General features: G+C 54.5%; 1 protein-coding gene across 1 annotated transcript in view; it reads left to right on the plus strand.

The window, feature by feature from the left end:
* The first annotated feature begins 1,443 nt into the window (after positions 1-1,443).
* The window catches only part of JDP2 (Jun dimerization protein 2), a 36,976-nt gene continuing 23,203 nt past the window's right edge, over positions 1,444-15,216 (plus strand). The window contains exons 1-2 of the mRNA XM_030319604.1: positions 1,444-1,514; positions 10,364-10,587. Of these exons, the coding sequence (XP_030175464.1) occupies positions 10,387-10,587 (201 nt within the window). The 5' untranslated portion in view covers positions 1,444-1,514; positions 10,364-10,386. The remainder of the gene's footprint in view (positions 1,515-10,363; positions 10,588-15,216) is intronic.

The raw sequence follows: 15,216 nt of genomic DNA on the forward strand, positions 1-15,216 counted from the left end.
TGCACTGGGAAGTAAGGAGAATAAAATCTGACTGTACTCCTACTGAAGAGACTCGCTCATTGGGTTTTGCTCCTCTGCTCCCATCTGTCTCGAGTCTTGTTGTTTCTTTCACTCTGAGCATCTCCGCTCCAAGAAGGCATGAACTTTTTCTTTCACTTCCTTTCTTCTCTGGGTGATGGCCTGACATCACTCTGGGAAGGAGGCTGAAGGTTACTGAATATAAACACTGTCACTCCTATCTGGCTTAGGCAGAAAGGTAGGCTGGGCACCCAGGGGTTCTGGAGGTAGGAGATGCCAACCATGGTGCCAAGGCCTCAGGGCCACACGTGCGCACGAGGGCTCTGTGTCTCTGTGCCTTTACATACTGGAGGGCACCGTGGAGGACGCATTTCCTCTGGAGTCGCCATTAACCATCTACCACTCTAGGAGGATGAAAGGTGGGAGTAAGTTGGTAGTGGAAGTCGTTATGGGGGAGAGGCCATCTGGGGTCGGCCGAGGGCTGAGAGTGGCCCTGAGCCGAAAGAAGCCCGCTGGAGTGGGCCGGAAAGCCCAGGGGTCAGCCGGTGCAGCCCCAGAGAAAGCGGTGGGCTCTCAGCCCCAGAGGAGGGGAGCTTCCCGCAGCGAGCCACCGGGGGGCGGGGGGGGGGGGGCCCGAAGGGCGCCTGCGGTGGTGGCCCGGTGGGCTAGTAGGTGGGGACTATCCTCTGCCCATCCTTCACCGCAAAATAAAAGCGGCTCGCGAGATCCTTCCCTCACGCCCCCAGTCGTGCAGTGTCCAAGGATGAAAACGTGCTGAAACCCCCCGTGGGTCTGGGGAAAAGCGCTGAGGACCGAGGAAGATGGTTCCACGCAGGCTGCGGGTGCCTCCAGGAGCTTGGGGGCCGGTCCCGCCGCGGCGCCTTCTCGCTTCCCTCTCCCGAGCGGCGGCGTGGGTCGCGGGGTGGAAGCGGCTGTGCACGGGGATGCTCTTACATAACCGCCCGCCGCGTCCTGCTTCCCCGCGGGGTGGGCGCCGGGGGACGCGCGGGAGCCCGGGCCGCCGCTGCCCCCGCGGGGAGAGGAGCGCGAGGAGCGGCGGGAGGAGGGCGCCCGGGGCGGCGGGGGAGGTGAAGGTCAGTGGGTGTGAGGCGCCGGATCCACACCCCCTCCTCCCTGTCCCCTCCTTCCCTTCCTCTCCGTCCCCCTCTGACGTCTGGAGCTGGCAGCTCGGCGGGTTCCGCATTCCCGACCCCTCCCCGCCGCCCAGGGGCCGCTATATAGCCGGGGCTGATGCAACCCGTCCCGCCGCCCGCCACAGCCTGCGGGAGGGACGCTCGGCGGCCGCGACGGGGGGCGCTGGCGGCGGCGGACGCTGCAGCGGCGGCGGGGCTGGCGCCGCGGCGGCTCCCGGGCCGGGACGGGCCTGGGCACCGGGCGGAGCTCGGCGGCCGGGCGGCAGCGGCGCTGCGTGGGCACGGCGCCTGCAGCCGGGCCCCGGCCCCGGGGGCGCCGCCTCCGCCCGCGGCTAGTGCACGGTGGGTGCGAGGGCGCGCGCCGGGGGCGCCGGGCCGGGCGGGGCGGGGCGGGAAGGGCGCGCCGGCCGCGGGCACCTGGGACGGCCGCCCCCACGCGCGGGCCGGGGAGGGGAGGCTCCCGCGGCCCCGGGCCCGCCAGCGGTCCCGGCGGGGGGCGCTGCAGCACGGGCCCCTCCCGCCCGGCGCCGGGGAGCCGGCGGCCGCCTTGTTGGTTCCCGCCCTGGGACGGGAGGCTCCGTCCGCTCCCGGGACAGCCTGGGCGCTGCCTCCGCCTCCCTCCCGCGCGCTCCTTCCCGGTGCGTTTGCCGGGAGGTGCTCCCCTCGGGCGGCGGGGAACGCGGGTGAGTGGGGAGAGAAGTGCCCGGGGGAGACGGGAGGTGGGGGTGCAGATGGAGGCCGAAAGGCCAGGGAGGTGCAGGGTGCTGGTGGTGGAGGGATGACAGGGACCTGCTGGCAAGTCGTGCCGGCCCCCACCCCGCTCCCTGGGGGGGAGCGCGGCTCTCTGAGGGCCTGGACAGGGGCTGGGGCTCTCGATCCAATGAAGAGGGTTCTCTCGGGGCCACTGCTCCCGGGTTCTGGGTGGGGAGCGAGACTGGGGGCGGCCCGGGGCCCCTTTGGGCTGCCCCTGGCTCCCAAGCCAGGTTACATAAGGAGGCAAGTCTGCTAGGTAACCTGCCCCTCCTCTCCTGCCCAGCCCAGAAGACTCTCTTCTGCCCCGCCCCTCAAAGGAGGTTGAGGGATTGGGCCACAGGGCCTGGATCCCCGGACCCCGGGGTGGAGAGACCCGGGCTTAGTGGGAGGGGCTGGGAAGGTGGGAGTCCTTGGCTTTTCTGCAGGGATGGATGGGCCATCCTAGCGACTGGAGATAGAGGTTGGTGGAAGAGGAACTCAACTGACCCCTTGGGTCGGCTCCCGTTACAAAGTTGCCTGACCCTTGCTCAGTGTAAGGCTCTCCCGACTGGCGTCCGGGGCCTGGTTCTATGACCTGAGCGCATGTGCTCAGGGCAGATGTGCTCGGGTCTCTCCAAAAAGGGCTTGCAGACCGTGTGGGTGTGTGTACTCAGGTCTAAATCTTGGTGGTCTGTCCTCAGGGTCTTAGGTTGAGGGGCATCCGACCTGGAGCGTTAAAGCATGATTGGATGCCTGCTTGTCCTTTAAGCCCTTGCTCTGAACTGTGTTCCCAAATCATCTCCCTCCCTGCCCCCCCACCTCCCTCCCCTGAGGGTTTTTTAAAACACCTCCCATTGCTTTCATCTTTCCAGCAAATCTGGCTGCAGCTTGGATGGATGCCTTATCTTCCTTTGCAGGTTTCTAGGGGAGAGTTTAACCAGGTATCAGGTGTGAGTGAGCATGGCTCTGCCTTTATATAAACCTGAGGACCGGGGAAGAGAAGCAAGATCTATTCTCGTGCCTCTGGCTGGTGAAGGTTTTGCCTTGTTTAAAACAGGGAGGACAGATTTCTGAAAGACTCTTCTGTTCCTCTTCTTCTTTGGCCTTGGTTCAGAGCTACCAGCAGCTCCAGAATCTTCCTGAAGAGCTGGGTGCTGTGAGATTTGAAGGGCTGCTGGAAGGCACGGGCGTTGGGGCCTCTGACTTTCCTCCTGGGTTGGTGGCAGCCACCTCCAAGGAGATGTGTTGATAAGTGCTAACAGGGTCCCCTAAGGCGGGATTTGGACAAGGATCTCTCTACTCACTCAATGCCTCGCAGCCCAGGGTCTGTTGTCTGCCCCACCTGTTTGCAAGACCTGTGGGCATCTTTTCCAACCTGCAGAATCCTTGCCAGGGTTCGAAGGGCTGGGCTCTCTGGGGCTCGTTTGTTTGTCGTGGGGCTGCTGGTGTTGCAGTGGGCTGCCTCTCTCCCCCGTGTCTCTGTTTCCAGCTCGGCCCTGGAAGAGAGGGGCCGGTGCCATTCCAGGTTGGCCTGCTCAGTATTCATTCTGCCCCAGCTCAACTTGAGCAGCCAGGGCTGAGGGCAAGCTACATTCTTTTCTGCTTTTCTGCTGCAGGATGCAGTTTGCTTTTTTCCATGTGAATGAATTATGTTTGAAACCGAAATGAGAGGAAGAGAAAAATAGAGTGAGTGTGTACGGGTATGTGTGTGTGCATACCTATATAGGCAGGGGGAGAGCAGCAGGCACATTATTTTTCCATTTTCCTTTAATTAAGGCTCTGTGGAGGTGTGTTTGAAAACAGAGGGTCTCCTATGCCTTTGAGGAGGGTGAGAACACTGTTTTGGCTGCGTCCCGGGCCATATGCAGCGTATGGTGGCCAATGAAACTGGGCCTGGCTCGTTCTGTTGCTTGTCTTGGCAGTCGGTTCCGTGGCTTGTGTTACCAGCTCTGGAACTTACGGGCTGCCAAGCTCTGTGTGCCTGTGTGTGTGTGTGTGTGTGTGTGTGCACTCTTGTGTGTGCGTGTGTGTGGTTTGGCCTCTCGAAGCTCCGCAGAGACAAATGCCTTAGCGACCCAAGGTTGGAATTTTCAGTCTGTGTTTCTTTACACTCATTTGCCGGCTGTGGGAGGCCCAGCGAGAGCCCCCCATTCTGGGTTTTTGTTGTTGTTGGTTTTTTTTGTTTTTGTCTGTTTTCTTGCTGCAGCCCATAGGATTCCATTTGTGGAGCTCCATTTCCAAAACTTTAGTTGGCCAGTGGCATTTTTTTTAAGGGCCAAGAATTTGTCACCCGCCATGTGCGTGTCTGTGTTACGTATCATACTATGAACTACCGACACCAATGAATGCACATGGGGTGAGGCGGGAAGAGAGGATAGAAGGCTTGTCCAGTGGTAGTACCTTCCCAGCTCTTTGCTGTTTGGGATAAGGATCTTGGCAGAAATGCCTTACCGTGTATTTATTGAGCACCTACATTAGGCAGGGGAGAAAGCTGTGTTTACAGGCGGGGCCTCGTCGGAAGCATTTCTCTGGTCTCCAGGGAAGAACCTTTCCTGCGGGGAGAGGTTCCGGTTTCCTCTATGGGCCCGGATGGCCTTGCGAGGATCGCTCATGCTAGTGTGTGCCATGCCGCTGGCTTCCTCTGATCACTGCCTCCCCTCATTCTCTTCTTGTGAGGATCTAAGGTCTGTCCCTTTCTAAGCAGCGTAGGGATACCATAGCTTGAAGGACACAGAAGATGCTGGCCCTCTGCTTCTGGGGGGAACACACTGGTGGTGCCTTGCCAGCGATCTAGGCAGCTGTGTTCTGGCCTCCGGAGGAAACTTTAGGAGAAGCCAAGGCAGAGAGACATGTATTCTGCCTCATCTCTGCCCCTCTGTACCCAGCATTGATCTGCCCTCCTCTGTTTCTCTGTTGCAGTAACGGCCTGGATGCAGGATGTTCTTGCCCCTTGGAGTTTACAGCTGGAAAGTGGGACAGCAGAGAATCCTCTGGGGAAGAATCTTTTTCACAGCCCTAGGAAAGGGAGATCAGTGCTAGGTGGGAAATGTGCGGAAGGGATGTCGACGGGTCACCCAACACTAGGGTTCCTCCAGGAAGGAAGGCCTTCATGGCTACGCTGACTTCACGCTCACTAGGTGCAGGCGTTGTTCCAGGTACTTTCCAAGTAGTAACTAATTTAATCCTCTCCTCCGCCTTACAGGCCAAATAGCGTTATTTGTTATTCCCACTTTACAGCTGAGGAAAGCGAGATGTGGGTTAGGGAACTCTCCCAGGGTCACACAGCTAGTAAGGGGCAGACCTTGGATTCGCTCTCACATGTGCTCCCAAGTTCCTCTTCCGAACGTGCCTCGCTCTCCTGCCTGCAGAGCTGAGACAGTTGTGCGGAGACACTTGTGCGGCCGCCCCATTCTTAGTCTTAGAGATTTCTCCATCCTTTCGTTCCTTGCCTTCTGGATCGGCTTATCTTTTGGAAGCTGATTTACCCACCTCGTTTCAGATTCCAGGAGACAGATCATTCCAGATGATTCCTTAGCTCCCAGCACAGGTCTGGTATTTAATTCTCCAAGATTCACGATAGTTAGTACTACGTTTTGTGACCACTGGCCTGGAACCTTTCCGTCTGCAACCTTCCTGGCCATGGACTTCTGTCCTCCACGTTTTCCTCCTGGGAATCTTCCCAGGCTCTGACTCCCAAGACCTCTCACCCCCTCTTGCTGATTCTCAGGTGCTGGCTACCTGCTCTTGACTTCTAACCCCACTGGGGTTCCTGGGGCCTGACCCCTGAGCTCCCTTGCTCCTTGGCCTGCCCCCACTCATCTCCACTTTCTCTCGGTGCTGAGCCTTGCAGCCTCGGGTCCTCTGCACTCATTGTGCGCCCATCCCGGGCTCCCGATGCCAGCCCAGGCCAGCTGTTTGCCTGGAGGGGGGCTGCCCTTCTCAAAGAGGCCCAGGGACTTTAGAGCCTCCCTTAAACTTTTATTTCTGTGGACAGAGAGTCCATGGTGCAGATCCTAACTTTCTCTTGACTTACCCCCTACCGCCTTTCATCTGTCTTTGCCATTCTGGATGAAGATGATGATGATTGGACACTTTTTAACAAGAATAGCCCATTATGAGCATGACCCTTCAAAGCAAGACTATTATTTACTTGTAGATGTTTCCATTAAATCAATGATATCTTACACATTTACATGTAGGAAACAAGAGAAGAAGACAAGAGAGGAAAACCTAGGTTATCTCTGCTTTTCCTTCTTTTGGCTGAAATGACCCTCCATGTTAGCATCTTCCAACAGGGCCCATTTTCTGGAATTGAAGTGTGTTGTGGCTTTTCTTGGGCTTGTACAAGGCAGCGCCCCACCCTGTGCTCCTACAAGACCCTGAGTAAGTCAGAACAGGGGGGTACAGCCGTCAGATCTTTGCTTTAGGTTCTTGCCTCTTGGACCCATCGGGTCCCTATTTCTTCCAAGCCCGCTTTTAAGGGAGCTGCCTCACACCTCCCCAGATCTTAGGCTCCGTAGCAGCTTAGGGTCTACTGTGACTTCCTGGACACGTTCTGTCTTATTCATGCCTCCCTTGCCAGTCCCATCCCCGATCTGTGCATTACCCAGCTTTTCTTTATTGGCTAGTTTCCAAGTTGTTCCTGGTCAATGTCCCAAATTGCCAAAATCATTTGGGATTCTAGGCCCTGTCTTTTGAGGTCAAGCCCCATTTTCCCGTTTTGGTCTTCTGCAGACATGTAGAGCCTGCTCTTTATTTATGCATCCCAGTTACTAACAGAGACTTGGAGGGTGTTTATCTTCCTTTCCGACCTCCGGGGCCCTGAAGGGAAAAAAACTGGGTTCTTCCCCCAACGCTTTGAGTGCATAGTTCTCCTTTTCCTCCTAAATTGTTTCCGTATGGAACAAGCAGTTTGGGAGATGATTTCACCTCTTGTCATCTTTCCTATGTCTTCCTTGAAGTGGGTAAATTCCTCCTGGCTGTTGCTGGTTCCTTGCCACTGCCCACCCCCCCCCCCCATTTTTATAGATCCCTAAATCACATCGAATTGTTTTATTTTTCAAATCGCCAAAGCTGCCTTTCAACCTTGGATTGTCAGCCGGCTCTTTCCAGTTAGTGAAGACTCGATTCTGAAAGGGAGCCCCTCCTGCTCCTGCGACCCCCACCCCCACCCCCACCCCCAGAGCCCTGTAGGATGATTTCGTGCTGGTGAATGTCAGCTGTTGTGATTGTCTCCTAGGAATGGCATGTGTTAAGGACTTTGTGGTTTGTATCTGAGCATTTAGGGGCACCCTTGTTGGGGGGGGGGAGGAGAGAGAGGGGGGATGTTTGCTTCTGCAGAGGAAAGCCTGGTGTCTGAGCCTCAGAGTGAGGCTTGTCACTGGGATGGGTTCACAGGGGAGCAGGAATGGCAAGAATTTATGGGACTGCTGCTCCCAGGGGGTGGTTGCCCCTCCGAGGGGGTTCCACAGTAGCAAAGAATCCATTATATTTTGGGATCATTTGTTAGTGTCTCATTTATACCATCTGTATGAAAATAAACAGAAGCTGCAAGCAGAGACTATCATTCCCGGAATAGAGTGGGGTCTGGCTTGTGTCTCTTCCCGAGATGGCTTAGGCAGGGAAACATACAGAAGCCTCTGGAGTATTTTTCTTGGGGTCTACTGTGGGAACAAATAATCTGGAGGTGGATAACGAACATCTCAACTCCCAGAGACAGATCCTTACCCCACTCACGGAAGTTTGCCCCGCCGTGAATTTTTTTTTTAATCATTTGTTCATTCATTCATTTTCATTTAGTTATTAAATCGGTAAGTATTTGTTGATTAGCCTTTCTGTAATCGAGCATCCTTTTAGGAGCCACTGACTCCTTGTGGCATCAGTTCAGGTCTGGCAGAGGCGATTTTGTAAGGTCTGCTCCTCTCCTGAAAAGGAGATGTGAGTTTCTTTTGTCAGGCCGGCTCCGGTGGCCTGAAATCACTCCCCTCTGCCTGTGAGGTGTCCACATGGCTGGGCATAGGAATGAGTCCTTACGTTGGCCCCTTTTGTATTTTCCCTGGAGGAGGCCCCGGGAGACAGGCAAGCTGATCCACTCCACCCCAGAGCTGCCTCCTGGGGTAGGAAGCTGCCACCTTCTCTGCATTGCAGACCTGCCTCTGGGGGCGGGGGCGAGGGTGACTTCAGTCCGGCTCAGGTTTAGGGAAGATCACAGTACACTGACACACCACAAGCAAGATGTCTGAGGGGCCATGTCCATGTCTGGGCTCCCACCCAGGAGGGTGTTCAGGGAGCTTCCTAAACCTGGATCTGCACTGAAGAAGGCAGAATAGAGGGTCTTCTGTGCAAGAGAGCAATCCTCCACTAGGGGCTAGTATCTCAAAACCCACCATTAAAATGTCATTCCTTCTGCATTAATCTCTCTTGAATGCCAGGAGGGGAAACAGAAAGGACGGGGTGAGAAAGCTTTGGTTCTAAAACCCAGGGACCAGGAGTCCAGCCCTGGCTTTTCCCCTGTGTGACCTTGGGCAAGTTGTTTAACTTCTCTGAGCCTTAATTTCCTCATCTGCAAAATGAGGATGTGGTTTAGATAAGCACAGGGCCTCTTCCAGCTCTAAGACTATAACTTGATGCGAATGAGTCTCAGATCCTTTTCTGAGATGGCCTGGGGGACCCTAGGTGCTAAGGAGGGCAGAAAGGTGTGGGATGGGAAGGCAGGGCTGAGGGCCCCCCGGTGTGGGAGGGTGTGGGAGGCAGAGCGGGTGGAACACAGATGTAGGGCCTGGGGCACCAAATGTGAACTTGGGTGCTAGGCAGGGAACTCTGTACAATCGGCCTTATAGGCAGACGTGGCTGGTGTGCCGAGGGCAAAATGGTAGGTCCCCTGTCCACTTTAAAGAAAGTGATGTCCAGTGAAAGCCTTTGTGGTTAGAGGGTACAAATCCCTCACATGCTTTTCCCCTTCAGAGTGCAGAACCTATTGAGAAAGAGACACGGGGTTGGATAGGGAACCAAATTTCACCTTGAAAGCAAAACAGAGATGGAGAATGTGGGGTGCACTTGTGGCCAGAAGGGGCTCCCTGGTGAGCCCCTCTCCCACAGTTTAGACCCGGCAACCTGAATGGGAACAAGCGACCGTGGGTTATCCCCGAGGGCCACTCTTGCGGGAGGCAGAGAGCCCAAGGCAGCGTGGCCACGTGAGAATTGTGGCCAACAGAGAAGTGCGTGCAGTGGATGTCACATCTCCCCTGTCTCGAGAAATACCTCCTTCTTCATGGGAAGAGACTGATGGAGATGGAAAGATAGGTCAAAGCTCCCCCAGGATTTCCAGGACAGTCGAGGTTTTGATTTTACAGCCCAATGCAGAGGTTGGGAAGGGGGAGAGGTTCTTCCTGGAGTCTAGGAGCAGATTTGTGATTTATAAGGCTGTGCACATTTGATCTGCATATTCTCAGTGCCTCCTGGCTCCTAGGTGGTCAACAATTGGATGGGTGGATGGATGGATGGATGGATGGATGGATACGAGCCCTACGGGGGACCAGATGAGTCTGACTTTCTTGGCAGACATGCTTTCTTCACTACCATCCACACCCGGAAGTGACCGTTTCTTACTCGCAACCTTCTCCCAGCAGAGAGAAGGAAGAAATGAGAATTCCCTTGGTATTGACCTAAGTTATGTCTTTCTTTCATGCCTGAATCTTTCTTCCCTTGCACACCTTCTGGGCCTGGCAGAGCCACAGTATGTGTTTGCTTTGAGAACGAAGAGACCGGGGAGGACTTTTCTGGTCCCGGGTGCCACTGAGAAAGCACACGCTAATGAATTTCATCTCTTCGCCTCAGTATCTTCCTCATAGATGCCACATGCACACACTCACACACACACTTACCTTTAGCTCTGATTTGCTTCATTTCATATTCAGGGTGTCTTAACAAGTATGCAGAATGGGATGTGTGATTTGAGGGGAGGCACCGTGCCAGACCAAAAATAGCTCCCTCTCAAACAGGTGCGAAGGTGCTTGAAATCTCACCGTTATAATCCATTTTCCTTGGAGGCAGCATGCTGCGGTTTAAATCCCAGCTACCCCAGTTTTAACTGTGTACGGTCTTGAGCAAGTTATCGTTCTCAGCCTTGGCTTCTGCCTCTGCGTAATGGGTCTGACTGTGTCTCATGGGATTACCGCAGTGCCGAGCACATAGCACATACTGAATCAGTGTGACCTATGCCTGGGTTAAGCATTGCCTTCAGAGCCAAAAATAATGCTGCTGGGAGTTAACTGATCAGTGTTTCCCTCTGTGACAGAATGAACTTAAGGGTAGGAGGAATGACTGGGTGGGGAAGGGGTTTAGAGGAACATTAGTGAAAGAAAGGAAGAGGGCCTGGCAAGGCATGGGGGCTTAAGCCCCTCATGGGACCTCTCACCTGGCTGACAGCACGTGTCCTGATCTTCTCGAACCCACTCCAGGCTGGGCTGCCACTCCTCCTGCTATGATGCCTGGGCAGATTCCAGACCCTTCCGTGACTGCAGGCTCTCTGCCAGGGCTCGGCCCCCTGACCGGACTCCCCAGCTCGGCCCTGACAGCGGAGGAGCTGAAGTACGCCGACATCCGCAACATTGGGGCCATGATCGCCCCTTTGCACTTTCTGGAGGTGAAACTGGGCAAGAGGCCCCAACCCGTGAAAAGTGAGGTGAGCGAGCCTTGTAATCCCCCAGGCAGAATCCAAGGGTGGGGTGCCTGGGCCAGAGCCCCAGGTCTAGCCCCAACATTCGCTGAGTGACCGAAGCATTGCTGTTCGGTGTGGGGTCTGAGGACCAGTATGTCCTATGTCCCCCTGCAGCTTGTTAGAGATGCAGCATCTCAGGCCCCACTCCAGAACTGCTACATCAGAATCTGTGTTTTAACAAGCTTCCTGCCCCCGCCCCGGAGGATTCACGGACATGTTAAAATTTGGGAAGCTCTGGGCCAGGGCAGGATGCCGAACCTGCGTCTGTTTGTTGCAGGGGCAAAGGAAGGGCGATTGATAATAACAATAATAAATAATAATATATTGGCAATCTCTCTGGGATGTTGGGAGGGTCAGGGGAGATCGTGGGAAACATGCACATGCTTTGAAAAGGATACACGAGAATGCCAATCGTGGATTAGCTTTAAAAATTATTGTTGTCGGTCACATCGTTGTCTCTACTCCTCTTGGCCCTAGGCTGGAGTTGAACATAGGCACTTGGGGAAGGGTGGTGTGGCGGCCCTTCCCAAAGCAGCTGCCAGAGATGGGCATGGCCTCGGTCACTCAGCATCATGCGCCTTAAATGGTGTTTGCAGAGGACCCGCGTGTGAAGCACTCCCTCCCCAGGTCCCTTGAGGCTGCAGCTCCCATGAGCCTTTCCTTCCAGAAGAGCAGCATTTCCCTGGGGACTGGTGAGAAGCAGAAGTCCCCAGCGTGGGTGAGCATCAGTGCTGTGCACGCCCCCAGCCACTTCCCCAGGGCTGGCAGTTTGTCCAAAGACCTGCCCCAGTGAGGTCCCCAACCTGTGCCATTTCTGCAGAGAAATCGGACAGAATGGCTGCCAACCTGGAAGCGAGAAAGAGCGGGTGGCGGGAGGTGGAGAGGGGGTAGGGGCAGGGTGGGGTTGGCACGGAAGCTGCTAAGCATAGGTGCTCATTCGTAAGCAGAGGGGCGCCTGGATGTGATTCCATCCTGTAGCCTGGAGCTGAGGGCTGGCCTTTCCGGAGAGGGGGATTCTTGAGTGGGGAAAGGTGTCCGGGTACTGCCTTGGGTTTCTTATACAGCTACTGCTCTGCTCCCCCCGCCATCCCCACGAGTACCATAAAAATTGCAAAGAGGGGCTGCTGGGGGCTTGGTCAGCAGGGGCAAACTGGCCATTTGCGGGCTGTATCTGGCTCTCGGAGGTGTTTTATTTGGCCCGTGCAGTGTTTTAAAAGAAACTTGAACCAACATTTCACTTGAAAATTTGGATTTTAATCTTTGATTAAAAAATTGGGAGATCTGGTCACACTGTACCCCGTTCTGGCATGGCAACAGCTACATGGAATGGAAAGCCCCGCCTCACCCCTCCCCTCCCCTCTCCTCCCCTCTCCTTCCCTCCGTTTGCCACAGACCCCCACACCTCCCTATTGTTCTTGATTTTGTTTACACTGTTGGTTTTGCTTTTGTTACCACCAGCTGCCTTCATTTACCTTAACTGCTTGGCCCCCCGCTGTAGACATTTGCACCAGAGACACCTGCATTTGGTGCATTGTAGGTGCCCATTAAAGACTGTTAAGTACCAGATGAAAGTTGACGGTAATTATATTCTTCTGAGTCGATTTTGTAAATCAGCAGTGCTGTTAATAGCACTTCCTGGCTTATTTAGGTTCTGTTTTCTTTATGGGGGGCCCTTGTCTTTGGTCTTTTGCTATTCACTTTCCCAGTCTCATAACTTGAAAGCATCCGTTTCTGGGTCGTTCCACAGTATAAGTGCCATTTAAAACCAGCAGCTGAGCCGTTTCACTGGGGCGCTGAGGCCGGGGGACCAATGAAGAGCCAGGTGGCTTGGTTCAGGGGCTGGCCCAGCGGGGATTTGCCCCAAGGCCGAGTTACCGCCCCTTCCCTTTCTGCAAAGGGCGCTGGAGGAACTTTTCCTTTTCCTTTGGAAAAGGGCTTTATTTGGGTTGGGTATTTTTACATTTCACAGCCTCCCCCAGATTGGTGGCATATGCCCCGTACCTGACAGTGACGTGCGGTCTTCACAGGCATCACAGGCATCCACAAACGCGCACCACCCCGGCCGTGAAAATAACAAGCCGTTTTTAGGGCGTATTTGCATGTCCCCTCCCCCGCTGTCAGACTGCAGCATCGTGGGGGCGAAGAGGCAGATGGAACAGAGCAGACTGAGCTGGCGCGGAGCGAGGTCAGCCCTGCACTGGGAACTGACCTCCAAACGCTTCCTAGGTCAGACCGAAGGTTGGGGGAGGGCCATTCTTAGAGCAACTAGAGAACAAAGCAGGTGGGGAGAGAAAGTCGCAGCTGGAGAACCTTTGGTCCCGCAGATTTATTTGCATATGGCAAACTGTCTTTGGTGGATTCTCACATTGGCATTTTAGACTGGTAGAAGTTTCTTGGCTAATAATAAGATACTAGCTCACCATTATTAAGCATTTAAGATGCACCAGGCCCTGTGCTAAGTGCTGAACATACACGATCTTGTTTATTCCTCCTTACCCCATCCCGACCACCGGGTTAAAGAAGAGGAATTTGAGGTGCGGGAGGTGGGGGTGGGGGGAGGTCAAGTCATTCAGGGTCACATGGTTACGTGGTAGTGACACTGCTGCTGACAAGGCACCGTCCCGGTTGCACTGAGATGCGCACCAGGCACAGTTCTGGGTGCTTTTTGCGAAGTATCTCATCGAACCTGCACAAGAACCCTTTGAAGTAATTACTGTTACTTTTGTGGTTTATGCCCGAAATATGGATGAGGTTGGCGAGACTCAGTGAGGTCCAAGGTCATGCATGCAGCTGGAAATCAGCCCCAGCAGTCTGACGTTAGAGCCAGAGCTGTGTTGCCCCCCACCAGCTCTCTTCCTTACACACTTCTAATCAGCACACTGTCGGGCTGGGGAGGCCGGATGAACCTGGCCCCGGAACACTCGATCATTTTGATGACATGGCCCAATTATTGCTGAGCTCCTCACTTCTGCAGCCGCATCGTCTCCCAGGCCGCGGGGGGGGGGGGGGGGCCGGAGAGGGCTGGCCTAGCTGCTCTGTGCAGGTGGTTCTGTCCGAGCTGGCTCTCAGGCAATCCACCTTGCAGAGGCCGCGTTCTCTTGGCCATGGCCAAACACACGAAGCAGTTTGGTAAAAGAAAATTGGAGGAATTAAGTTAAAGGACAGGTTTTGTAAATGATAAAGTGCTTTGTGCCGAGGTTGTTATTATTATGTGGTTGACACTTAAAAGTTAAACTGTTTCGGTGCCAAGGGCTTGGCTGCAGTCCATTTGTTGAGCAGATATTTGCTAAGCAACTACTATGTGCCAGGCACTAGGAACTGAACCATAAACAAAGCCCCTTCTCTTGGAGCTGTATAGCATAGTGGGGGGCATCCGGAAATGCACATAAGCAAAGTCATATATAATACAAAAGGTCAGGTAGTGGTGAGTATTGTGAAGAGAAACTCAGCGGAGCAAGCAGATGGAGAGTGGCCAGAGGGCTCATTCTGATGTCTGGCTGGGGGATCTGGGGATGTCGCCTTCTGGGTTATGGGATGTTTAGAACCGATGCTTCTTCCTCGCCTTTCCTTTCCTATGTTCCATTTCAAGACAGTGTGCTCTCTAGCTTTCTCCAGAGTTTTCCTTCTTTTACTTTCCGTTCTGTAGCCCCTCCCAGCCAAACTCTTCAACCCCCCAGACCCTACTGGCCTGAAGATCTTGGCCCATCCCAGGGCATCTCTGAGTGCGCTGCTGTGGCCACACCCTGCCTCTGCACCTGGAATGCATTTTTAGTAGGGAAGGCAGGGAGGCCAGAAACCCCACCCTTGTGCACGCACGCGTGCACACACACACACACACACACACACACACACCAAGCACTCACTTAACCACCTGCTAGATGGGATCCCTTACCCTCTTTGCCACTCTGCAGGGCTCTAGAGAGGACTCAAGTTCAAGGGAGGTTGGATTGGATAACCTTTTAGGAAAGAGTCTGCAAAGTGTCATTCCATGGGCAGGAGTCAGCCTACAGATGAATCTCGTTTGGCCCCTAACAGTGCGGTTTTCTTTCTGGCTTTTTTTTTTTTTTTTTTGAATTGAATGAGTTGCTATATTTAAAAGCCAGGAAATGTGGACTTTCTGGCTCCTTTAAAAAAACCAGAATATCTGGCCACTCTAGGCCCACACCCTTATATGCACCGAGAAGCTGGAGCTGAGTAGCAAGTGCTCACTGTATTTGCACTAGCTTGCTGCAGTCCCCACCACTCCCTGTTGCCTCACACACAGCCTGCTTTTGCGTGCGTGTCCTGTGTTTAGGTCCCAAAGACAGAGATGACATCTTATGTTTCCTTTTATTTCCACCAGACTGTGCAGTATGCCTTGCACAGATTGTATGTTTTTTTTTAATTTTTTTAATGTTTATTCACTATTTTTGAGAGAGAGAGAGAGAGAGAGAGAGAGAGCAAGTGGGGGAGGGGCACAGAGAGAGGGAGACACAGAATCCAAAGCAGGCTCCAGGCTCTGAGCTGTCAGCACAGAGCCCGACGCGGGGCTCAGTCTCCCAAACCGTGAGATCATGACCTGAGCCGAAGTCAGACGTTTAACCGACGGAGCCA

Source organism: Lynx canadensis, chromosome B3 (assembly GCF_007474595.2).
Source record: "Lynx canadensis isolate LIC74 chromosome B3, mLynCan4.pri.v2, whole genome shotgun sequence".
In the NCBI taxonomy this organism is placed as follows: Eukaryota; Metazoa; Chordata; class Mammalia; order Carnivora; family Felidae; genus Lynx; species Lynx canadensis.